This window comes from Rhinatrema bivittatum, chromosome 2 (genome assembly GCF_901001135.1).
Source record: "Rhinatrema bivittatum chromosome 2, aRhiBiv1.1, whole genome shotgun sequence".
Classification (NCBI taxonomy): domain Eukaryota; kingdom Metazoa; phylum Chordata; class Amphibia; order Gymnophiona; family Rhinatrematidae; genus Rhinatrema; species Rhinatrema bivittatum.
The window spans coordinates 58,674,266-58,700,672 of NC_042616.1; the positions used below are offsets into that span (position 1 = coordinate 58,674,266).

General features: G+C 45.7%; 1 protein-coding gene and 2 non-coding genes across 3 annotated transcripts in view; all 3 read right to left on the reverse strand.

The window, feature by feature from the left end:
• TBRG4 (transforming growth factor beta regulator 4) overlaps positions 1-20,244 on the reverse strand; it is a 50,156-nt gene extending 29,912 nt beyond the window's left edge. Inside the window, 5 exon segments of the mRNA XM_029588227.1 lie at positions 870-1,041; positions 7,068-7,391; positions 14,993-15,148; positions 15,150-15,488; positions 19,917-20,244. Of these exon segments, the coding sequence (XP_029444087.1) occupies positions 870-1,041; positions 7,068-7,391; positions 14,993-15,148; positions 15,150-15,413 (916 nt within the window). The 5' untranslated portion in view covers positions 15,414-15,488; positions 19,917-20,244.
• On the reverse strand, positions 5,545-5,684 carry LOC115086375. Its single transcript, XR_003855255.1, has one exon. It is a non-coding gene; the product is annotated as a small nucleolar RNA SNORA5 (small nucleolar RNA).
• On the reverse strand, positions 14,502-14,637 carry LOC115086374. The gene has a single exon (XR_003855254.1). It is a non-coding gene; the product is annotated as a small nucleolar RNA SNORA5 (small nucleolar RNA).
• Positions 20,245-26,407: the final 6,163 nt, after the last annotated feature.

The window sequence follows — 26,407 nt, forward strand, 5'->3', positions numbered from 1 at the left end:
ATCAAAGGCGACCTGTGCCAATGCTTCCCTCGGTGCTCAGCCCGGTCTTTCCCTGGTGCCAAGGTTGATGACAACAAACCAGACGACCTCGACCTGGAGGAGACCAACAGCGATCGGTCCCTGGCACCCCTATCCACGGGCAGCACCGACGGAATGGTGAGCCCCGCCGGTGTTGAGGGCTCGGTGTCCATCGGTACGGCTCTTCAGCCAACAAAAAACCTGACTGGGAAGCGAGGCAATATGAAGAGGGACTCGAATCGAGAAAAGATGCAAAAAGACACCGATGAATCTGTGCATAGTTTTCCACTGACACTTTTTAAGCTTAACAGCATGAGCTCACAACCGCAATGTAAAAGCTCCGCGGAAATCAAGAGACTGAAGAGGGATCTCACGTGGCCGCTGGGATTAGGGCATGCTCGGTGTGCCAAGTCCAAATTCTAGAAAATTTGACATAAGTTTTCTTTGCCGTGCTCCATCAGATGTCGTCACCATCCTGCTTGTCCTAGGAGAAAGGAGCAATATCTATTGGGGTCCATTTTCAGCTGCAATGCAGCTCAGCTAGTTAGCCAGATAAAACATATCCTAACTAGCTAGGTATCCGGTTGAATATACCAGATTATCTTAAAGTTAGCTGGTTAGGTTAAGCAGCTAACTCGGCTCCACCTGGAATCGCCTCCCTCCATCCCTTTCTTTCTGAGCAGTTTTAAAACCTCACGCTAGGACAAATCCTGGGTGATCCACCCAGCCTGCCCACTTGAAGATTCAGGGGATTATTCACCAACACTGATATGTCAAAAACGGTCCCTTTCTTTATTCCTACTCCTCCACCCCTTCCAAAAGCTAGGCACAAATAATTTGCACTCACTCACCATATGCAAAAGCCAGGTCTATCAGCAGACTGCTGCTCAGGCCAAACTGCCTCTGCACAAGGTGGTAGGACAGCGCTCGGAGCAGGGGCACAGAGCGACGGTTCTGGGCTGCCAGTGCCAGGGCCACTCGCCGTGTATCTTCAGCGGAGAAATGCTCTGCAAACTCCAGGGCCTGCCCAAAATAAGAGTAAGAGTTGAGAGACGTGTCACTTCTCAAAACAGTACATTATGCTGGTTTTTAGGTACAGAGGTGGAGGGGGGAGTGGCAAGTCGAAGGCCTGCTGCTTTGCGACATGTAATCTACTACCCCTCCCCTCCTATGGATATATGCCACAATGCAGCAGCAGATGGGAGAATAGATAGGGCATGCAGACACACAAAACTGCGGTGTTACTAAACATCTTTCCAACTGAAATAATCTTCATTAAAGCAAGACATCCATAGCTGTTTGGAAGATTGAAGCAGGTGCTATTTCAATGTGGATGCCTGATCCTGCCATGATCAAAGGTAGGAAACCCACATAACTTTAGTACCAGCTGAGCTTTATGGGTAGAAAAGCTGGATGCAATACTTTCAGGTTAGTTGGAATTCTGATCAGTTCTGAGCAGGGGCATTACCATTTGATATTCTGAGGAAAATTTAGATGTTAATGTTCCCCCAAATCTCAGGGTAATCATAATTAAATGTTCTCCAGGTAACAAAAGTGTGACAAAGCAGTGGTCAGAGACAGGGGGTGCTAGGATTCATAGCGATGGTACCACAAGTTGAAAAAGAGGCACGACAATGCCTTTGTATAAGGTCATTAGTGAAATCTCAGCTAGGAGTGCTGCGTCCATTTCTGGAGGCTGTTCAGTCCAGCCAAGGGCTATCAAAAAGGGGCAGGGTCTGCACTAAAAGTCCTTAAGGGCATGAATATGTATAACCTAGAGGAGAGAATATGATAAACACATTCAAATAACAAGATTTAAATAATGCACCAGAAGCAAAATATTTCACAGTGGAAAGGAAGCTCTAGAAGAGTGATGGTGAACTCCAGTCCTTGAGTGCCACAAACAGGCCAAATTTTCAGGATATCCACAATGAATTAAGATTGGAGGCAATGCATGCAGATCAATGTATGTAAATTTCTGTCATGCATATTCATTGTGGATTTACTGAAAACCTGGCCTGTTTGTGGCACTCAAGGACTGGAGTTCACCATCACTAATCTAGAACAAGAAGTTATCAGGCTGGAAGGGGTAGACTCAGGAGTATCATTAAAAAACATTTCTTTGCTCACCGATTAGAGATATTGCCAATACTGAAGTATTTTGCTTCAACCTCAGAAACGAACATGCAAAATATATGAACATTTGGGAACCATATTAAGATTTTTTGGAAGGTTCTTGATTGGTTGCTTGACCTATTAATATATGGAGCTATACACAATGTTCCTAGTAATGTGTTGGAGTAATGCCAACACATATTCTATTGACTGAATCGGCCTAAAAACTGTTTAACTGGGGAAAGACTGTTCTTTTTTTATGATGATTATAGGAGTTTTCCTCTGTTATCCTTCTAGTTGTATGCCATGAAAAAGTTAATAAAGTTATATAAAAAAAAAAAGTCTTCACAGAAAAAATGGCAGTTATATAAAACAGCCTCCAGTGGGAGGTTGTAGAGGCTAAAACAGAAACAGAATTCAAGAAAGCCTGGGATAAGCACAGAGGATCCTTGGATACCAGGATGTGAGAGTTAAGCCCAAGATTGAGTAGGGTCTCTCGTATTCTAAAAGCAATGGGCACATTAGAAGGGGTCTTACTGTCCTCATCTGCTGGTATTTTCTATGTAGATTTCAATCAGTGCCCTCACCCACAGCCAGACACTTGCCCAGGGAAAGAAGATCCAAGATATGAGCAACTCGTACTCATATTCTGTGAATATCTGGTAACAGAGACTGGGGAAGAAGGAAGGGGAGTGGATCTGGAACAGGACAGAACAATGTGTTGCGACCACAAGAGCAGACCAAGAGGGGTGTGGCAGGTCCATCATGCATGTGAACTTTCAGGCCTTATCTTCAACAACATGACACATATGAACAAGAGAGTCAATATTTATGTTTAGCTCTCACTGAACAGGGATGCGATTATGACTTAATTCAAGGAGCATCGAAATAGAGAAGGGTCGTTTCCTTCCAGGGTGATCACTACCACCCCTGAACACTGACTGTGTTAGAGGAAGAGTCGATCAGCCTCCCTAGCAGACACAGACAGAGCTCTAGTAGTCCTGCTGGTCATGCAGGCTAGGACATTCCTTAAGGGACTCAGACAAAGTAGCCAAGACAGATATTATACCTGAGTTTTCCCAATCACAGTATCCCCTCTTTAGATGTCAGCTGAGGAAAGGACCTGGGTGGTCCTGGAAGCTCTTGTTTAGCATCAATAGATGATTCTTCCATTGTCCCCATAAGAGTATTGCAACAAGCACAAAATCCAGCCGTCTCCTTGAGGCAGAATGGTTTGTACGTCTGTTATAGCAGCTTATGAATTTGTTATACTCCCCAAGTTAAAGAAACTGCCCTCTATGAATACCGCTATCAGACCCCAGACCTGATAGACTAGGGGTCGGGAACCCATGGCTCGTGAGCCAGATATGGCTCTTTTGAGGGCTGCATCTGGCTCGCAGACAAGTGTCGCCACACCTTCCAGTCCCCCGCTGACCCAGCTGCTCCCCGGTCCTCCTCCGCCCGGGCTTAAAATGCTGTCAGCCCGGGCGAAACGCAGCAGGACAGCTGGAGTCAGCGGCACCGGCGTGCTCTCTTCTTCCCGCCCCCCGGAAGAGGAAGTGGTGAGCATCGGGTGCGTGCGCGGGAAGAAGAGACCACGCTAGTGTGGTCTCTTCTTCCCGCCCCCCCAGCGGCCCGGAAGAGGAAGTGGAGAGCATCGGGTGGTGCGCGACGAAAAGACGACTGCAGCGCGGCTCGGAGGAAATGAAGAGCTTCAACCGCGGCCGATGGGACTCCGCCTCCGTGAGGGCTGAAAATGAAGGAGGTTAGCGTTGGGAGGAGGCTACTGCTGCCGCCGCGAGTTCCCGGGGTGGGGGAGAGAGAGAGTGAATGAGCGAGCAAGCATGTGTGTTTGAGATCCTGTGTGTGTGAGTGAGAGATTGCATGTATGTGAATGATTGAGAGCCTGTATATGTGAAAGAGAGTATGTCTGTGATTGAGAGCCTGCCTGTGAGAGAGAGAGCATGAATGTAAGTTTACCATTGGGAACCTGTATGTGTAAGTTTGTGATTGAAAACCTGTTTGTGTGAAAGAGTATGTGTGTATGATTGAGATCCTTTGTGTGTGAGAGAAATCATGTGTATGTATGATTAAGAGCCTGTGTGTATAAGTAATAGAGAGACCATGTGTGTCTGTGTGTGATTGAGAGCTGATTTAGGTGAGGGAGCATGTGAGTATGTGATTGAGAGCCTGTGTGTAAATGAGAGAAAGAGAGGACATGTTTGTAAGCATGTGAATGAGAGAGTGTGTGTGAGAGAAAAAGACAGCATGTATTTATGTGATTGGAAGCCTGTGTGTGCGTGTGTAAGCGTGAAAAGACCTTACCTTAAGAGCCTATATAAGTGAGAGAAAAAACATGTGTATATGTGAGTACTGAGAGCATGTGTGTATAGGTGTGTCATTGAGAGCCAGTGTGAGAGAGAGCGCTGGTATGTGACTGAGAGAGGAGAAAGTTCCAAGCAAACTACCCCGCCTCCTGCTAATTCAGAACAATCTCAGGACATCTGGATATCAAACGTTCCCAGGTATGCAGAGCAAAACATTTTTTGTATCCTTATTATTTTTCATTACTGGATCTTTGTGTCTGCTATTTTGAAATATTTTGTTGGTATCTGGAAATTTTTTATATGAGTTTTTACTTATTGGATATTCCACTCATCAGCTGTTTCGAAATATGTTCTTTTTGTTAGTACAGTTTTACTGCTGATGATTTTATATTTCTTGATTTGTTTTATAAGGATGGGTGATGTTTCTTTTTTCCTTTGTTACACTGCATACAGAGACTCTGGCTTGTTGCAGTTTCCAATTCAGTTTTTTCTGCATGCTTCTTGTTATGCGTTTTGGTCTCTTTATTCTATGTTAGGTGAGGGACAGCACGTGATTCAGGTGAGGTTTTCTGCTGGCGTGTAGTTTCTGTGTATGACTCTATAGCAGCCTGACTTGGTCCGTTTTCCTAATAGGAGATGTATTGGTGTCTTAAGGCCTGGTGTAATATTTTCAGAGACTTATTGTACTTTAAAAGTGTGATCTTACATAAAATGCACACATTTACTTGTATTTAGTTTTAAACATATTGTATGGCTCTCATGGAATTACATTTTAAAATATGTGGCGTTTATGGCTCTCTCAGCCAAAAAGGTTCCTGACCCCTGTGATAGACTCAGCTAAAAAGAATGGAAACACATAATGCTAGGGCTTACCAAATTTGTCCTGGGGACCCCTCAGGCAGTCGGGTTTGCAGCATATCCCAACAAATATGCAGGAGATAAAATTAGCCAACAACTGGCTTACCTGACACATGCAAAATCTATCACATCCACAATCACTGTGGATAGCCTGAAAACCCAACTGGCTGTGCGGTCACCAGAACAGGTTTGGGAAGCTCCTTACTTGTACTAACCTGGCATTAAAAGCTGTCTGCAGCACTCGCTTATCCCCAGGTTCCACTGCTGACAGGGACGAGGGGCCCATGAGCTACAGATTTTCTTGTGGCAGCCAAATGGGCCAATGCATGCCATGGAAGAGGCACCACTGAATTTGACAAGGCTGCAAAACTGTGCTCATCACTTCAAAACAACAACAACAAAAAAAGCTGCCAAGCTAGAGCCGTGTCCCTTCTGTTTTGTAGGGGTAAACAAGCAGACACAAAGAGACGGTACAGGGGCTGTTTTGGACCATGGTGGAAGCTCAGAAACACCCCCCCCCCCCCCCCCCGTGTCCTCCTTTCACTGAACTATACCTTGTACAACCTCATCCAGATGGAGGTGGCATGTGTAAGGGCAAGCCCAATATTCACAGATATTATCCAAAGCTGTTGTCTTGAATGTTATGGTCTATTGGAACTGACTGTGCGCTGTCTTTATTTAGTTTTGAGGATTTTTTGGGTGATAGGTGAACTAGAAACCTTCACCTAAATATAAAAATGAGTAAATGCTCTGCAAAGGGATGAGAGTGGGTTTTTGTTGTTTTTTTTAATTCTTTTTTTTTTTTTTTTTTTTTTTTTTTAACACAAAACTACAAATCAAGAGTCTCTTGATATAAAGAAACAACTTGGTAGTCTATAGACCAATAAACAGTAATAGCAAAAAAGAAAAAATGTCACGATATATCACATTAATGGTAGAATACAACAGCTAAAGAAAAACAAATAGAAAAAAAAACAAGCAATATATACCTATTGACCTTCCAGTCCTTAAGGGACAGCACTACCTATGCCAAATAAAGGACTCCTATTTTGAATACAACTCTCTAATTAAATAGGATCAAAGAAGATGTACTTGATTCCCTGTAATCTTCCTAAACATTTACATGGATTCTCTTAAAAGAAATGTAGCACCTAAAGGCAAGACGCTACTTTAAGAAAAATAATTTCCTTCTAGTCTGTCTCTTTAACTACATTGGGGAATACGTACATTTTCCGACTAAGACAAGACATTTTTCAAACAAAAAAGGTTCTCAAAGTCCATTGCTTATCTGTCGCTCAAGCAAACATCACTAAAAGAGTAACTCTTTCTAAACTCTCAGAAGCAGTCTGCTCCAGGAAAGCAGCAAGATCTAAATCAGGAGCGGAAACCTGGGCTTCAGCAGTATCAGAGGAAACAGCATTGTTACGTTCAGGCAAATAATACAGCTTTTGTAATATCAGGAATCACTTCTTTAGATACTTTTAGAAAATCAGCAGAAAATATAGTTAACCCCCCAACGAGTGAGTTTGTGAGCACTTAGGAAAGATGAGAAATCTCAGTTTAAACCTATATTTCACAATGGATTAATAGGCAATCCTTAATAATAGCCACATTAGTTTAATGCTCATAGCACTGTATGCTGCCTTAAGACATTTATAAAATAAAAAAAAACCCAAATCTGAATAACCCTTAAAAAGAAGAGCTACTGAAGCCCATGCATGTGTTGTAAGGCCACCAGACATCCCTTACCTTGTCTTCCAGCCTCTCCATCAGGGGCCTTGAGATGTAGCCCACCTTCGTCATCAGCACCACCACCGTCCTGGTGTCATCCACCTCCGTCCAACGCAGCTCCAGGTGCCTGACCAGGTCGCTCACCAGGTCCTTCTGGATCTGAGTGCAGGCAAAAGGAACGTAGAAATCCGCCAAGAGCACCAGGTGCTTGAAGTTCATTCTACGCAGCCGCCATCGCACCTCCTGCTCCACAGATTTCAGCTCCTTGCTAGCGTCATTCAGCCCCAGAGAGAGCAGGCTTCTCAGGAGAGACACCAGGTTCCCGTTCCACACCACAGAAACCTGTAAGACGACAAGTACTAAAGTCATAAAAGGGCTGAAGTGTTGCCTACTTTTCTCCATCTGACAGCGCGCCTGGGCTTCAGACTGTGGGTTGAGCCTCTTTTCCAGCAGATGGAGACAGAGAAAAACTCGAAGGGTATCCTGTATCAGGACAATGCTCACCCTGCGCGCCCCTTCAGTATAAAATGATATCAAAGCAGAGAAAAAAAGTAATCGTAAACCGTACTAGGAACAGGATCAAGCAAGCAACTATATATACAGAAAGAAGTTTTTGTAAAGAGTTTTGAGTAAACACTCTTATCACTTATATAGAAGGTACTTCCGATGCCCTTTCAGTAGAAATATCTTCAAAAAGAACATCTTCGAGCGGCTGATCTGAAAATGGCTAAGAATAAGCAGAATAAATTCCCTCCGGTAAGGGTGGGGAGTCTGGACTGATCCGTGGTACTACAGGAACGAAAATTAGCAGGTAAGAACCAATTTTCCTTTCCCTGTATGTACCCGGATCAGTCCAGACAGTGGGATGTACCAAAGCTTCTCTAAAAAGGGTGGGACCGAAATAGTCCCTCTTGAAGCACCTGCTGCCAAAAAACCCAAAAACTGGTGCCTGCACATAAAGGCAATAATGACGAGCAAAAGTGTGAAGAGATTTCCAAGTAGCTGCTCTGCATATTTCTTGTGGAGAGTAACTGGCTTTCCGCCCGGGATGTAGCCTGCGAGCGAAAAATCCGCCTGGTGGAAAAATACTGAACCTTCCCATAGGAGATTCGGAAGGTGCCCGAGGCGAAGGGGACCCTCCGCTGTGAGGTTCACCAAGTCTTCTGGGCCATTCACTGGTCCCTTGTGGAGTTCTATTCTCCTGAGCACTTTGCCCACCAGGGGGCCAACGTGGAAAAACGTAGAGGAGAACATGGTAGCATGAGAACGTCTACGCCTTCCGATCCGATCCGTGCTCCCTCCTGCAACTGAAGAACTGGGCGGTGTCCATTAGATCAAGGTGAGGAGTGCCCCAAAGGCGTATGAGGAGGGCCATCGCTTTCTCTGACAATTCCCACACTCTGGGGTCCAGGCGTTGACGACTTAAGAAATCTGCCTTAAGTTCCCCGTTCCTGCAATGGGGGGAGGCTGCTAGTCAGGCCAGATGACTCTCCACCCAGTCTAATAGCTTGCTCGCCTCCAGGGCCACCAGTCGACTCCTGTTTCTACCCCGGCGATTGATGTAGGCTACTGTGGTGGCATTGTTGGACAGGACCCGCACAGCCTTGTGACGGATGAAGGGCAGAAAAGTCTTCAACACCAGGCGGACTGCTTGAGTTTCCAGGCGATTGATGTGCCAAAGAGATTGTTCCGGGGACCACTGACCTTGTGTCGACTGAGCCTGTCAAACCGCTCCTCAGCTGGAGAGGCTGGTGTCTGTGTCACAATCACCCACTGAGGGGTCTCCAAGGGGACTCCCCTTAACAGGCGCTCGGGAGACAGCCACAACTGAAGATTGGAGATGGTCACATCTGAGAGTGGCAATGGGGTCTGAAACTTCTCCGTTATTGGTTTCCAGCAGGATAGCAATGCTCTCTGCAAAGGACGCATGTGTGCGAAGGGCCAAGGAACCACATCTGTAGTCGAAGCCATAGGACCCAGGACCAGTAAGTAGTTCCAGGCTGTGGGAACCGAAAGAGACGCCAGATGTCGAACTTGGTCCATGAGCTTGAGCGCCCGTTCCTTGCTCAGAAAATCTTTGCCCGAGCGGGTGTCGAAGCGTGCTCCTAAGAAGTCCAGAATCTGTGAATCTGAGATTGCTCTTGGAAAACTTGACCACCCAACCTAGGGAGTTGAGAAGCGACAAAGCTTTGTTGACCGCCAATGTGCAGAGAGACTCTGACTTTGCCCGAATGAGCCAGTCGTCCAGATAGGGATGGACCGGGACTCCCTCCTGCCGGGAGGCCCCCACCACTACCATTATCTTGTTAAATGTGCGCGGAGCGGTGGGTAGGCCAAAAGGGAGTGCGCAAAACTGGAAATGATGCCCCAGGATCTTGAGGCGGAGATACTTCTGATGTTCCAGGCATATTGGAATATGGAGACAAGCCTATGTTAAGTCCAGGGAGGCCAGGAACTCGCTGCTGCCATGACAGACTGCAGGGCTTCCATCCGGAAGTGGGGGACCTTGAGTGCTCTGTTGACTCTTTTGAGGTCCAGAATTGGTCGAAAGGAGCCGTCCTTTTTGGGAACAATGAAGTAAATGGAATATTGGCCTGACCCCTGCTCCCCAGGAGGGACAGGGGTGATGGCTCAGAGACCCTGCAGCCTGTCGAGCATCTGGCGCACTTGTCACTTTCGTGGTCCGCATGGAGCAATTAGGTACCAGTCTGGAAGAGGCAGAGCAAAATCCAAAGCGTAGCCATGTTCTATGACTTCCAGAACCCATTGGTCTGAAGTAATTTTGATCCATTCCCCATAATAAAGAGAAAGTGGGCCTCTGATGTTGGGAACGGAGAAATGGGTCGGCCGTATCTCATGGAGTGGCCTCTGTAGAGGAACTCTGAGGATTTCCGCTCTGAAGGGTCGGTGCCCATGAAAGGAATGAGACCATGACTGAGACCTTGTTGACAGGGTTCTCTGTGGAGTTCCTCGCGATCTGTTGTAGTTGTTTCTGCGCAGCCCCCAGAAACGAGAGCATGAGGGGGAAAAAGGTTTTAGACGTTTGGAAGATCCTCAGGAAGCTTAGAATCTTGTTTTCCCCTAAAGATTTTATAAGCTGTTCCAAGTATTCACCGAACAGAAGTTTACCCTTGAATGGGAGCGCGCCAAATTGTGACTTAGACGATGAGACCGCTGCACAATTTCGCAGCCATAGGAGGCGTCTGGCCGAAACAGCCGATACTATGGATCTGGCTAGGACTCTGAGGAGATCATAGGGGGCAACAGCCCCATAAGCTACCGCAGCCTCGAGCCCCTCCGCCTGTTCAGCCTCTGCAGACGGAAGGTCCTGTATGCTGAGTAGTTGTTGGACCCATCTAAGGCTTGCTCGCTGCATGAGGCTGCTACAGACAGCCACTTGGATCTCCAATGCTAACACTGAAGATTCTTTTAAGGTAAACCTCAAACTCATGATACTGAAGATCTTTCAAGACGTTGCACCCACAACCGGAATGGTAGTTTCTTTGGTAACAGCTGAAACCGAAGATTCTGCCTTAAGGACCTTGAGCAGCTCTAGGCATTGGGGTCTGGTAGTGGATAAAGATTGTCCACTGCCCTGCCGACCCGCAAGCCGGAGTCAGGTGACTCCCATTCTCTGAGAAGTAACTGCATCGGCATGGGCTGAAATGGGAAGGTATGTGGAGGTGCCCTGAGTCCCGCCAGGACAGGGTCCACGTTGCTGGATCCCGGGGGAGCCGTGGTATCCTCTGGAGATGCATCTATCCCCAGTTCAGATAAAACAAAGGGGATTAGGGGATCCAATTCCTCGCGCTGGAAGAGGCGTAGGACCCGTGGATCGTCCCCCGATTCACCGTATCCGCTTTTGTGTCAGGTTCCGGAGGCTGAGAAGATGGACCCGGAAGGTTGAGGTCCCCCTGAACAGTCCGAACCAGATTAGTGCCCTGATTTGTCCCCGATCAGGGGTTCTGAGTGCTTGCGTGGCAGAAGCCCTCAAGATCTTCTTTGGTGGAGGGTCTGGAAGAGTTTGATCCTGTTGCAAGCTAGCCACATAGGTCTTATGTAAGAAACACACAAAATCGGGGGTAAAATGCTGGGGAGCGTTCCCGGGCCCGAGGTGGTGTAACATCCGGCTGAGGATCAGGGACTGGCAGGGGAAGGTCCACAGCGCTTAAATCTGGAGGGGAATGATGAAAATCCGAATTCCTTGCCCTCTTCCTGCAAAGGATCAGCCATGAGGACTGACTCTAAAATGGCCGTGGTCTTAAGGGACGGGGCCAGTCTGCCAGCGCGCTTTCCTGCTCTATTTCACGATGCCGATTTCCCCGGCGCAGAAGAGGGTCCCTCCCCCGAGCAGATACCATCACGGGAGAGCCGCAAGCAGGCTCCCTGCAGGCTACACAGAATGCCAATCATGGCATGGGAGCGAGGGGGGGGGGGGGGGGGGGAGTGAAACAACGCCGCGAACAGCAAGGACTCCTGCAGTACCTGGCTGGGAGCGGGAGAATGAGGAAAAACCTCTTCAGACCGCTCTTTCCCCCCTGGGCTGCTGTCCTTCGCTCTAGTCAGCCCTTTTAATTAATTTAAGTATACAAGGAGCAGAGGAATGTATGACCTCTCTGCAAGTAAGGGACCTGAGGCATGGCACTTCTCAGGGGTCCAAGTGGGGGAGGGACTGGACCACCAGTATCACCCCTAGCCAGGCAATGGGCCACCGGGAAAAAAAGGTCCTAGGCTGACAAAGTAAAGGGGAAGAACCCCCTAAGGCCCTAAAGAGTGAGCACTAGGAGAGAGGGGGAGCTGAAAAACCCCTTCTCCAATCATAAGAAAAAAGAACTTTTTTTTTTTTGGTAAATACTTGCCCTAGATCGCTTGGCCATCCAGACCTCCTCACCAGAGGCAGATCGACGGGGCTCAAATCTGGCGGGGAATGAGAGAAACCAAGTCCCCTCCCCTCCCTCAGGCAGCGAATTTGGCACGGGCTCTGGGGAACAAAATGGCCGCCGTTCCCGCGGTGTGGTGAGACGGGGCCTGCAGGAGCGTCTGCTAGATCGAGATCGAGACGCCTGCCGCCCCGATGCGGAACCCTCCCCGCCAGGCAAGCACACCAAACATAGCCCATCGCAGGAGAGCACTGTTGGCGGAGACAGAACAAACCTCCTGCACCTGGCTGAAAGCAGGAGAAAAAGTAAAACTTCTTACAAAACCGCTCCTTCCTAGTCCGGTTTTCCTTCTTGCTTCTTTTTTTACTTTATTTGCAACAAACACAAAGGAATGTGACTTCTCTATGTAAGTGGACCTGAGGCATTAACCATCTCAGGGGTCCTCAACGGGGGAGGGATTGGACCACCAATATCGCCCCAGAGCCAGGCAATGGGTCACCAGGAAAGAAATCCTAGGCTGAAAAAATTCAAGGGGAAAAAACCCCTCTAGGATTTAAAATTGCCTCAGGGAGGTGTATAAAAGAGTGAACACTGAAGGAGAAAAGCAGCTCAGGGCCACCTTCCCCCTGAAATGGTAAATTAGATTTTTCAAATAAATGTAGTACTTGCTTGATCCAGAAAGGAAAGATGAGGGAAATAAATTTCCTCAAAGATAAGAATATATGAAAAAATGGGAACCGCAGGTTCTGCCACCTTCATCTGCTGGAGACAGAGAAATACTGAAGGGACGCAGGGTGAGCACTGTCCTGATATAGGATACCCTTCGAGGTTTTCACTGTCTCCACCTGCTGGAAAGGAGGCTCAACCCACTGTCTGGACTGATTCAGGAAACTCTTTTTTTTAATTTCTTAAAGGGGAAGTGTTGCCTTTCTGCCCTTCTAGAGAAACCCAAGGATCTTATACCCTGATTGCCCTAAGGGGAGGGAAGAACAGCCACCTTTACTGTCATATAGTCTTCAGCACCCTGCTCAGCCAAGGTCTCCCTGGGAAACCGGCCTATCCAAGAGACTGTTACCTCAGGAGCCTACTTCCTCTGCCTTTCCTGCTGTCCTTGACTTTCCCTGCCACCTATTAGAAGTAGAGAACTACTGATGCCTTCCCTGCTGTACCAGGCTATATAGGGAGGGACATAAGGTCAGATATTTTGCCCTTTGCCTCCATCTGCTAGTAGGGATGATGAATCCCACTTGTCTGGACTGATTTGCAGGATAATGAGGAAGCCTGGCCTATTCAGGATAGCAGAAACTTTAAAGGATTTTTCAGCTACAGCAAACAATTTTAGCTTAAATTTAATTTGGTTACAAAACAAAGCAAATGAAGATAATATCAGGGATACATGTCTTTGAGAATTACTGACTGCACTGCTACAAAGGCTATGGATATGTGAACATGGAGACTGTTAGTCCCAGTCTGGGGATAGGATTCTAGTCAATATGCTGAAACTACTTAAGCATTCTTCCAAGAAATATTTTTTATTATTTAAAAAAAAAAAAAAGGTAGGGATCAGCCCCATGGCTCAGGCCATAGGTCTATGTCAGTGATGGCGAATTCCAGTCCTCGAGTGTCACAAACAGGCCAGGTTTTCAGGATATCCACAATGAATATACATGAGAGATTTGCATGCAGTGCCTTCATTGTGTGCAAATCTCTTTCATGCATATTCATTGTGGATATCCTGAAAACCTGGCCTGTTTATTTATTTATTTATAGACTTTTCTATACCGATATTAATGGCGACATATCAGTTTACAGCAGAACTACAGGGTGGAAATTACAACAAACATGTATCGGGGGGAGGGATTACATAGGAATAGAGAAGTAGTAATGAAATGTAAGAGTACAAACGCGTCGGGCTGCTTGGAAAACAAGTGAGAACCCGTAAACAGCAAAATAATTGTATAACAATTGTGACAAAACTATGTACATGGATTCAGTGGCACTTGAGGACTGGAGTTCGCCATCACTGGTCTATGCGCTGTGATGCAGGAGAATCCATTCTGGATTCCATGTCCATCTGCACGCATCATAGTGGTGGTGAGCTCAGTCCTGAGCAGGCAAGTCAGGAAGACAATTGCTGTTACCTTTGTGGCCCTTATTGGCCAAAGAGTGGCACAGAGGGTGTACACTGTAGCAGCTTACTCTCCAAGCCTTCAGGCTGGTCAGGGTTATCCAGAGCCACACAGCATTGCTTTCGTGGGGGCGGGGGGATTGGAGAAGTGTCCTCACAATTAAGGGTGAACAGCCAACAACAAAGAGGCCAAGGAAAGAATCACAACTGCTGCTCTGATTTTGGAAAAGTGGCCCAATTCTAGAGTGTCTGCACTCTCCTGACATCTAATTTACTGTCACACACACATTAGCAAGCTCAGAGATCCATATTTCCCCCTTATTCTGGGGAGGGGGGTATGAATCTCTGAGCTTGCTAATGTTTGTGACATGATGAGGTCATGGTCTCCAAAGCTTAATCCATATTACTAAAAGCAGCACCATAGTTCATTGACTAATAGCAAGAACATGTCTATAGCACTATTTATCCCCAGTGTCCACTGATAGCAACACGGGGCCCATGAGCTATAAGATTTCCTGTGGCAGCCATCAGGGCCAGTTTCCGCCATAGAGGTGGCGACACTGAATTTGACGAGGCTGCGGGCCCCTATCAGGCCAAACGTGAAGAAAACTCTTTCCAGTAGCCCTTCAAACCCCAATATGATGAGCACCAAAGCTGATCCCAACTGATGCTGGCTAGTGATCCCCAAGTTCTTGGCTACAATGCAATGATTTTAACAATTTTACAGCAGTTTCTCTTCCTCAAACACATATTCATTACCACCTACTCAGCAATCACAGCCTACATCTGCACACAGACTGGTGAAAGTACACTGCAAAAAAATACAAGACTGCTAAAGCGTAGGTCATTACTGAGGAAGTGAGATGCACTGGACTGTTTGTCGTTACACTCCTGCTGCCTTTCACACTTGGCTCCAATGCTACAAATAAACCTACCTGACCACCAGTGATCTGCAGCAACTGCTGGAAACGACCATCTTGCAGAACACGCCCTACATCCAACTTCTGTTCCCCGGCTAACCTGGAGAGTTGGATGATGATCAAGGCTGCCTGATTTCCATTCAGAGGACTACTAGTGCTGAGCTGAAGCAGTTTCCTCTATGTTGGAGGATGATTCAATGAGAGAGTCCACTTCACTGCGCTCTGTGTGCTTGTTGTACACCTGCTCTTTAACCAAAGGTTGCTCTGTGGACCAAGATAGGCTCGAGTTATGCACCTGTGCAAGGGCTGCCAGAGGCAAGGATCTTCCAAGTCTTTTCTTGCTGGCTATGGCTACAGCACAGGAAGATTCTGTTAAGGGGGCCAGCACCGAAATGCCAAAAATCCGTGAACAACGTTGTACGAGCCGGGAAGCCATTAGATTCTATCTTATGTCTGACGAAAAATATGCACAAAGTATATAACCTGAGGTTGGCTCAACATGTCACAATAACTGCAAAGAAAAGAAAGAAAATGTTACATGATACAGATATTACATAGAAGGGAGCAATTTTCAAGCAACCCAACTGCAAATGTTACAGGTGGTTTTGACATGCAAACTTTATCTGAACTTTCAATGGGAGACAAGTGTTTTTCTCTTTACAAATTTGAGTTTAGTACATGCATTAAAACCACCTGCATATTTTCCAGAAGGACCTTGTAGATTGGGAATCTAAAATGGCAGATGAAATTTAATGTGGACAAATCCAAAGAGAAGCATACAGGCCAAAAAAATTCTAACTGTAGTTATACTATCACTCAGCAAAGAGATATTTGACTCACTGTGGACAATACATCGAAATCACCAGTGGCCAAAAAAGAAAATAGCATGTTAGGAATTATTTGGAAAGGAAAATAAAAAAAAAATAGAATACTTTGGTATCAATCTTTGGTGCCACACCTAGAATATTGTGTGTAGTTTTGGTTGTCATATCTCAAAAAAGATATAGCAGAACTAGAAAAGATACAGAAAAAACAAAAAAATGATAAAGGAAATGGAACAGCTCCCCTATGAGAAAGGCTGAACAAGTTAGGGTTCTTCAGCTTGGATAAGAAGATATGAGAGGGGATACGATAGGGGTGTATAAAATTATGTATTGTGGATATCATGGACCTTCATTTTCAGTTTTTATTTTATTTTTCCTGAGATTGTATCAGTGTTTATTACAACATAAATAGGAGAAACAGCAGAAAGAAGTGACGACTCATTTTTCCAAGTAAATGTTTGTTCTTGTTGTAATAAACACCGATAAGTTCCAATGAAAAATAAATACTGAACATAAAGGTCCCCAAGAATGGAACAAGTTAATAGGTAACATTATGTACTGTCAAACGAGAACGATTCCATGAAACTAACTTGCAGAAGATTTAAACCAAATTTTAGAAAGTATTTGTTCAAGTCAACAAGCAATTAAACTGTGAAATGTTTTGCCAAAAGAATGTGCTCAAGGCTTGCAGCATTCAAATCAAAAGAGCATGGGATAAACACAGAAGATCCCCTAATGGCTAGAGCGGTGGTTCCCAACTCATGTGCAAGTTATGGAGGTAGTGCAAACAAATTTTCTCATGCATATTCATTGTGGATATCCTGAAAACCCGACGGGCTGGGGGGTCCCCAGGACAGGGTTGGGAACCACTGGGCTAGAGGAGAGAAATGAAGAAAAGTGGTAAAATACTGCTGACTTTAGATGTTACATTTCTGAATTTGGGGTAACCAGCACAAAGTGGCAGTTACTACCCTTAAAAGAAGGCATTTGGGAAAAGTAGAGGGGGTTGACCACACAGAGCAGCAAACTAGATGGACCTTCTGAGGTTTTTTTAGCTGCCATAACTTAGTTTAAAAAAAACAACAAAAAAAAAAAAGGTTTAAACGAGTTAACATAAGAAATTGCCATCCTGGGTCAGACCAAGAGTCCGGTCCATCAAGCCCAACATCCTGTTTCCAACAGAGGCCAAACCAGGCCCCAAGAACCTGGCAAGTACCCAAACACCAAGATCCCTTGCTACTGATGCAATTAATAGCAGTGGCTATTCCATAAGTCAACTTGATTAATAGCAGTTAATGGACTTCTCCTCCAAGAACTTATCCAAACCTTTTTTAAACACAGCTACACTAACCACATCCTCTGGCAACAAATTCCAGAGTTTAATTGTGCGTTGAGTGAAAAAGAATTTTCTCCGATTAGTCTTAAATGTGCTACTTGCTAACTTCATGAAGTGCCCCCTAGTCCTTCTATTATCCGAAAGTGTAAATAACCGATTCTGGAGAACCGGTCTATAAAAATTATTAGGCAAGTAGACTTGGGTGTCTCCACTTGGAAGTGAGAGTAACAAAGTGGAATAGACGCCAGATGTCCGATCAGAAACTTTTTATTCAATGGAGACGTAATTCTATAAACAAGCCCGACTCTGGACGAGTTTCCAGTTGCACTATAAAGGACTCCACTTTCATAATAATGCTGCGATTGCTCTCAAATTCATTGCATTTTGTTTGTATTAAGCCACATGTAGGAACTGTCTCCGCTCTGTTCTGCTTTATAGTGCAGCCGGACTACAAGCATTGTTAATACGGATTTCCAGACCATTCATTCTGTAAACAGCGTTATCAGATTACATGCGTATCCATTGCATAAAACCCCTGAGGCAGCCCCAAATGTAAGGGGCAAAACTCAGCCAGAGTCAGGCTCGTTTATAGAATTACGTCTCCATTGAATAAAAATTTTCTGATCGGACATCTGGCGTCTATTCCACCAGTGGTCCCCAACCCTGTCCTGGGGGCCCACCGGCCAGTTGGGTTTTCAGGATATCCACAATGAATATGCATGAGAGAAAATATGCATGTTATGGAGGCAGTGCATGCAAATTTTCTCTCATGCATATTCATTGTGTATATGCTGAAAACCCGACTGGCCGGTGGGTCCCCAGGATAGGGTTGGGGACCACTGCATTCCATTTTGTTACCCTCACGGCATTCATAGACAGCCTTCCTTATGTTTTCTTGGTCCACTTGGAAGTGAGCAATGGGTAATGGACTTTCCTATTAGGATCTGCCGAATACTCACAAGTGATCCAGACTGGCCACTGTCTCAGACAGGATGCTATGTTTGTTGGTTCATTGGTTTGGCCCAGTCTCGCACCTCTTAAGTTTCTTTGTGCAGGCAGTTAACAAGGGGAAAATGCCGTACATAACAAAGATCATGCTTGGGTACTATTTTCCTCTCAGACCCAAACATGGCCACAGGACGCCACTTTTTAATGTGGTTAAAAGCATGTGCAGTGTGAACTCACATGTATTGCTTTGCCATCCTGAGAGCTGCAATTTTCAGACAGACTAAGACACAACAAAAATTATTTATTTGCATAAATTGTTTTAAAAACTGCCCTCTCTAGACAGAAAGTGTTTACTGTAGGCAAACAGGTTTTAATATAGAACATGTTGGCAAATGCCATAAGGTCCATAGTCTGCCCATTTCCCCTTCCCACTTATTGCAGACCTTCATTGATTCTTGGCATTTTTATTCTTTTCTCCTTTTTCAGAGAACCCTGTGCCTGTCCCATGCTTTCTTGAAATCTGACATTTTATTTTTGTTTCCACCACTTCCATTGGAAGATTGTGCCATAGATCCACCGCTTTTTGGGGACAATGCAATACAGTGCGCTGAACCCAGTGCACTGTATAACCTGCAGTTGGACACGGGTTGTAGAGGCGCTAACTAATCCCCTTATGCAATAAGGGGATTAGCGCCTCTACAATGCACATCCAACGCGGAGTGAAACTAATAGCACTCATCACATGCAAATTACAGTTTCATGTAAACCGACATGATGTACATACATGATTTAAAAACCTTTAAATAAATAAATAAATAAATATGCATTAAAAAATGTGTGTTTGGGACACACATTTTAGCTATCAGAAATTAACACCTGCCTGGAGCAGGCGTTAACTGCTGAGCGCTACTAACCGCCCCTAGCGCCGCCTCGACAGCGCAAGCCCTAATTTAAATATTGCATCGCGCCCCCAGGAGAGGGACCTGGGGGGCACGTTAAGAAAGCGGGCACTGAATACACAGAGCCCGCTTTCAGCGCAAGTTTTTTTGCATCAGTCCCTTTGTATGAAAAAAGCATTTTGTCAGATTGCTTCTGATTCTTTTTCCTTTCATCTTCATCCTATGATCTCTTGGTTTTCAAGCTCTCTTTCATTTTCTCTCATGTATACATATTTAGGACTATCTCACCAGATGTTTTATGAAGACCATTTATAATTTTAACAGCTGACCTCTGGACTGACTCTATCCTGTCTATATACTTTTGCAGATATGGGCTACAGAATTGTACACAATACTGTAAAGGAGGTCTCACCAGATATTTAGATTGTGGGGTTATTTCTCTTTACTCCTCTCCTTATGCACCCAAGTATCTTTCTGGATTTTGCTACCACCTTATCACACTGCTTTGTCAATTTTAATACCTCTAAGATAGCCCTCAGAGCCCCCTCTTATTTAGTGCACATGAGAATTTCTTCCCCTATTTTGCACTATACCTTTGGGTTATTGCTACCCAAATGTATGATTTTTAGCATTAGGTTTTAGTTACTAAACTCTGAACCACTTCCCCTCTTTCTTTAAATCACGTTCTCTACATCTTTGGTTGTGGGTCCTCTGTTGCCAATTTTAAGATCATCTGCAAAAAGAGGTCTTTCAGCGTCACTCTCCTGGCTGCTCCCAACCCAATAACTATGAAAAATAGAACTTCGAAGTACATTTTAACCCTGAACATCTTTACCCTTTATTACTAATTTTTACAGCGCTATTAGACGTAAGCAGCGCTGTGCGGATGCACATTCCTAATGAAATTACAGAAAAGGTTTAGTTTTCAGTACCATTAGTTCACATTTTCCAAAACTGAACCAGACAATCAGGATGCAACAGAATCGCGCCCACATAAACGAATCCTTCTGGCCACCTCCAGTCTGCCCATTTCCCCTCCCAGTTACTGCAGACCCGAGAGATACAAGCTAGAGGTGGGGATGCGGCTAAAGACGGGTTGAGCTGGCCCCTGCACGACAGTTCGCCTCCACATCCCAGCCCCTACAACTCCAACTCACTCCCTGGCCTCAGAAACACACAGGATGCGCTCAGGCCCCGCTCCCGGTGCCCCCCATCACAGCTCCCGGTCTCAATCCCGCCGCCCTCCTTACGAGGGAGCGCCCACGTCCCATCCCCGTCCCGTTTCTCTCACCGCGGGAGGACGTTCTCAGCCCCGCACACCACCCTACCGCCTCCGCCATGACCTCCAGCGCCCAGAGAGAAAAGGAGGAAAAGACAAAAGCGCGTGTGCCGGGCGCGCGCCAATACGTCACATCCGGCAGTGCCGGGCGCGCGCCAATACGTCACATCCGGCAGGCCTGGGCGCAGGCTGTTGTCGTGCCGCGGCCGCACAGGCGCCGGGATGAGAGTCTCCTCCCCTTCTCGCCCGTCGCCTCTCCGGCTTGTATCGCCTCTGTGCTGTCCCACCCATTGTCAGAGCTGGGGGGGGGGGAAGGTTGACAGAGAAGCGGATAGGAAAAAAGATTGACAGCGCGAGAGGTCGCCTGGGGCTGGACATACCTGGGAACTTTTGATTTCCGCTCACTCTGAGATTGTTGGATTAGATGGGAGTAGGAACGCTCCTTTTCCTCCCATTCCACATCCATAACCTCTTCCTTCTCTTTTGGACCGGCAAGCAAGCAGTGCCGAAATAATCCCTTCCTCCCGCTGATCATTCATGCATGGACACACTTCCTCGCCTCACCTGTATAGAATTCCCATCATCACCCAGCTCTTTTTCCTTCCCCTTCCAGCTGCATGGCTCTCTGAGGGTACTGTCTCCAATTCTCCAAATGGGTTTGTTTTGCGTATCACTCTATAAATAATAATCTACCTCGTATTAAGATCTATAGTTGTCTCTGTACTTATATTTCAAATATTACACCCCCGACAGCAATTCTATTATTTATAGAGTTCCGCATTGAAGTGGTTTCTTGGTTCAATTTTTGTTTTGCGCCTACCATGACTAGAATGAACCTTACTGGTAAACCAGGGCATGTAGGGTATGATCTTAATCTCTCAGATTTATACTGATTCTCTTAATACTTGAATTGTGCCAAGAAGGAGTCCATAAAATGTAATATGTAAGGCAACATAGAAAGATGCTCTGAAAATTCTTTTCAGTTAAGATGTGAGATGTGGGCTGTAAGTCTGTTTTCTCATAGTAAACAGTGAGAACTCTGAAGTATTTGTGGCACAACAAACAGAGAGCCTTATGGTGCAAACATGATGGCACTGGGATGGAGAATACATGGAAAGTGAATGCAAGAGCAGATTGTAGAACCTGTATGAGGGGAGGAAGGAGAGAATAGAGATGCATGGGAGACAGGGCAAGGAAGTGATTAGATAGGAAAGAGGACAAAATAGATGGAAAGGGGAAAAATAGAGTGGATGGTAGGAAAGAAGAGACTTAAGAGAAGTTAGAAGAGAAAAGAGGTATATTTGGGAAAGGAAAAACACATGACCTAAAGGAGAGAAGGATATTACATTTCCAAGTAAACTCCCCCCCCCCCCCCCAATCCTTTTTTTTTTTTTTTTTGTTGGTTTTACCTTCGATGGCTGCAGGGGTAGGGATTTACCTGTCTGCAGACCTGTGCTCAGTCTAAAATAGCTGACAGTAGAGGTGTAAATATATTAATATTAAATTGGCTACAGCTTAGAGCTTGAAAGCAGCTGGGGTAGGATGATGTACTGTCTTCTCTGGGGGGGGGGTCCCCTGGGAGTTTGGGAGGGGGAAGGGGGCTTGCAATTTTAAAGGTTAGACACTTTTTTGAAATTGAGTAGGAGGCAGGGGCTTGTGCCTGCAATCTGATTATCAATTTAGCTGGGAGGGAGTAAATAAGCAGGTTCTGCCTGCAGCCCAGCTATCTTTTTTTTTTTTTTTTTAACTTGGATGGGGATAGATCTGCTCCACTCAACTTTCTACTGCAGAAAGTTTAACTCCAGCTCTAAGAACATAAAAACATAAGAAATTGCCACTCTGGGTCAGATCAAGGGTCCATCAAGCCCAGCATCCTGTTTCCAACAATGGCCAATCCAGGAGGCAAGTACTTGGCAAGTACCCAAACACTAAGTAGAACCCATGCTACTGATGCTAGTAATAGCAGTGGCTATTCCCTAAGTCAATTTGATTAATAGCAGTTAATGGACTTCTCCAAGAATTTATCCAAACCTTTTTTAAACCCAGCTACATTAACTGCACTAACCACATCCTCTGGCAACAAATTCCAGAGCTTAATTGTGTGTTGAATGAAAAGAATTTTCTCCGATTAGTTTTAAATGTGCTACTTGCTAACTTTATGGAGTGACCCCTAGTCCTTCTATTATCTGAAAGAGTAAATAACCGATTCACATTTACCTGTTCTACACCTCTCATGATTTTAAAGACCTTTATCATATCCCTCCTCAGCTGTCTCTTCTGACCCAGGAGTTAAATTTCCCACAGTGAAAAAAAAGCATGCTAGGCAGTCTCCCCTCTAATGCGCTTCTCTGCACTGCAGGCTCATAAGTCTACAATTAAACATGATCCTAGCATGGGTTTTACCTTGGGTTTTTATGTGGGATTTTTCAGTGCTAAAGCAGTATTATATATACAGGAATTAAGTTAGCACTGAACAATTCTTGCTAAAATAGGAGTTAAAAGCTGTACTAATGTTAGCATAGGCTATTGCATCATCCTCTTACAGGTCGATACAGTAAAGTGTGCTCCGTCGGAGCGCACTGTCAGCCTGCTCTGGACGCGTGTTTTCCCTTACCCCTTATTCAGTAAGGGGAGGAAAACACGCGGCCCACCCGCGGCACCTAATAGCGCCCTCAACATGCAAATGCATGTTGATGGCCCTATTAGGTATGCGCGCGGGATCCAGTAAGTAAAATATGCAGCCAAGCCGCACATTTTACTCTAAGAAATTAGCGCCGACCCAAAGGTCGGCGCTAATTTCTTCTTCATGGCGATATTAAGTCGGAGGTCCCCAAAAGTAAAAAAAAGTAAAAAAAAAAAAATTTGAATTCGGCCCGCGGCTGTCGGGCCGAAAACCGGACGCTCAATTTTGCCGGCGTCCGGTTTCCGAGCCCATGGCTGTCAGCGGGCTCGAGAACTGACGCCGGCAAAATTGAGCGTCGGTTGTCAAACCTGCTGACAGCCGCCGCTCCAGGCCAAAAGGAGGCGCTAGGGACACGCTAGTGTCCCTAGCGCCTCCTTTCCCTCGTTTGCACCGCGTCACCTCATTTGAATACTGGATCGTTCGCACCGGCGAAGGGCCGGTGCGTGCGCCGGGAGAGCGGGCGTTCGTCCACTCTCCCGCGGTTTTACAGTATCGATCCGTTAGAGAGGTAAAGGGGCACTGGACGGTATCAGGTAATGGGCAAATGGTCATAGAGTCTTTCACCTCTTAAGTTAGTAGTTCAGATCCAGTAGGCTCCAAAAGTTATCATCATATGAAAGCTGTTGAGTGGCCTTTGCAGTAGTGGGAATCAATATTACTAAATCATCATTTCAGAAGGCATTTGATAATGTCCTTCATGAGAGACCTGAGGAAATTATAAAGTTATGTGATGGGAGCCTGTGTCCTGTCATGGATTGGTAGTTGGCTAAAGGACAGGCAACAAAGAGTAGATCCAAATAATTAATTTTCCCAGTGGAGAGGGGTAATTAGTGGAATGGCCCAGGGATCTCTACTGGGACCAGTGATCTTTAACTTATTTATCTGGTAAAGGGAGCAATAAGTGAGGTGGTCAAATGTGCAGATGATATTAGATCATTCAAAGTAGTAAAAACACAAGCAGATTGTGAGGAATTGCAGGAGGACTTTGAAAGACTGGGGAACTTAGCATCTAAATGGAAAATGAAATCTAATTTGGACAAGTGCAAAGTGATGCACATAGGAAAAATAATCCTAAATATATGCATACAATGCTGGGTTCCGAATTAAGAGTCACCATCCAGAAAAAGGATCTTGGAGTCAATACGGACAATACATTGAAATTCTAAGCTCTGTGTGCTGCAACAGTCAAAAAAGCAAATAGAATTTTAGGAATTATTTGAAATTGGGAAAAATAAAATTGTGGATAGCATAATGCCTGTAAATAGATCTATGGTGTAACTACTCCTTGAGTATTGTGTGCAGTTCTGATCTACCCATCTCAAAAAAGATATAGCGGACTAAAAAAGGTACAGAGGAGATATGATAGAAGTCTACAAAATCATGAGTGGTGAGGAATGGGTAAATAGGGAATGGTTATTTACCCTTTCCAATAGTACAAGGACTAGGAGACACTCTATGAAGCTAATAGGTAGCACATTTATAACAAATCTGAAAGTATTTTTTCCACTCGGTGCACAATTAAACTGCAGAGTTTGTTGCCAGAGGATGTACTGAGCCAAATTTTAAAATGCATGGACAAGTTCCTGGTATAAACATTCATAAACAGTTATTAGCCATATAGATTTGGGAAAGCTACTTATCCCTGAGTTGTGAGCCAGAAAGATTGGATCTGTTCTTTGGGATCCTGGATTGCGCACTGTCTGAGATGGGATGATGGACTTGATGGGCCTTTGGTCTGACCCACTATGGCAGAGGAGGGCAGCAAAAATGATAAAGGGCATGGAACTGCTCTCCTATGAGGAAATGCTAAACAGGTTAGGGCTCTTCAGCTTGGAGAAGAGACAGCTGAGAGGGAATGTGATAGAGGTCTATAAAATCATGAATGATGTGGAACAAGTTATCCCTTCAAATATCACTAAACCTAGGGAATACTCATGAAACTCACTGGCAGCAGATTTAAATCAAATGTAAGAAAGCATATTTTCATTTGGCACAATTAAGCTGTGGGATTTGTTGCTGGAGGATGTTGCAAAGGCTATTAGAATAGATGGGTTTAAAATAGGTTTGGATAGGTTCCTGGTGGATAGTTCCATTAATTAGCCAGGCAGTCATGAAGGTCACCTTGTCTTGCTACTGAGAGCGAGCAACAAGGAATGGGTCACTCCCATTAGGATCAGCTGTGTACTTCCAAGTGACCCACTGGCCACTGTCGGAGACAGGATGCTAGGCTCAACAGACAAATGGTCTGACCCAGCAACCAATTAGAAATGAATTCATCCATATCACCATCATTGTCTGTTTGTTTCATGCTCTTCCAACAGTTGAGTTCACAGCGTGTTGCAGATGGAGAGGTCAACACTAGGTAGTAGGGATGTGAATCGTTTTAGGACGATTAAAATTATCGTCCGATAATTTTAATATCGTCTTAAACCGTTATGGAACACAATACAATACAGATTCTAACGATTTATCGTTATAAATCGTTAGAATCGTGAGCCGGCACACTAAAACCCCCTAAAACCCACCCCCGACCCTTTAAATTAAATCCCCCACCCTCCCGAACCCCCCCCAAATAACTTAAATAACCTGCGGGTCCAGCGGCGGTCCGGAACGGCAGCGGTCCGGAACGGGCTCCTGCTCCTGCATCTTGTCGTCTTCGGCCGGCGCCATTTTCCAAAATGGCGCCGAAAAATGGCGGCGGCCATAGACGAAAAAGATTGGACGGCAGGAGGTCCTTCCGGACCCCCGCTGGACTTTTGGCAAGTCTCGTGGGGGTCAGGAGGCCCCCCACAAGCTGGCCAAAAGTTCCTGGAGGTCCAGCGGGGGTCAGGGAGCGATTTCCCGCCGCGAATCGTTTTCGTACGGAAAATGGCGCCGGCAGGAGATCGACTGCAGGAGGTCGTTCAGCGAGGCGCCGGAACCCTCGCTGAACGACCTCCTGCAGTCGATCTCCTGCCGGCGCCATTTTCCGTACGAAAACGATTCGCGGCGGGAAATCGCTCCCTGACCCCCGCTGGACCTCCAGGAACTTTTGGCCAGCTTGTGGGGGGCCTCCTGACCCCCACGAGACTTGCCAAAAGTCCAGCGGGGGTCCGGAAGGACCTCCTGCCGTCCAATCTTTTTCGTCTATGGCCGCCGCCATTTTTCGGCGCCATTTTGGAAAATGGCGCCGGCCGAAGACGACAAGATGCAGGAGCAGGAGCCCGTTCCGGACCGCTGCCGTTCCGGACCGCCGCTGGACCCGCAGGTTATTTAAGTTATTTGGGGGTGGGGGATTTAATTTAAAGGGTCGGGGGTGGGTTTTAGGGGGTTTTAATGTGCCGGTTTTTCGATTTTTCGATTTTTTAACGATTTTCACGATTTTTCACGATATTTTACCCCCCCCAAACGGCAACAATACGATTCCCTCCCCCTCCCAGCCGAAATCGATCGTTAAGACGATCGAGGACACGATTCACATC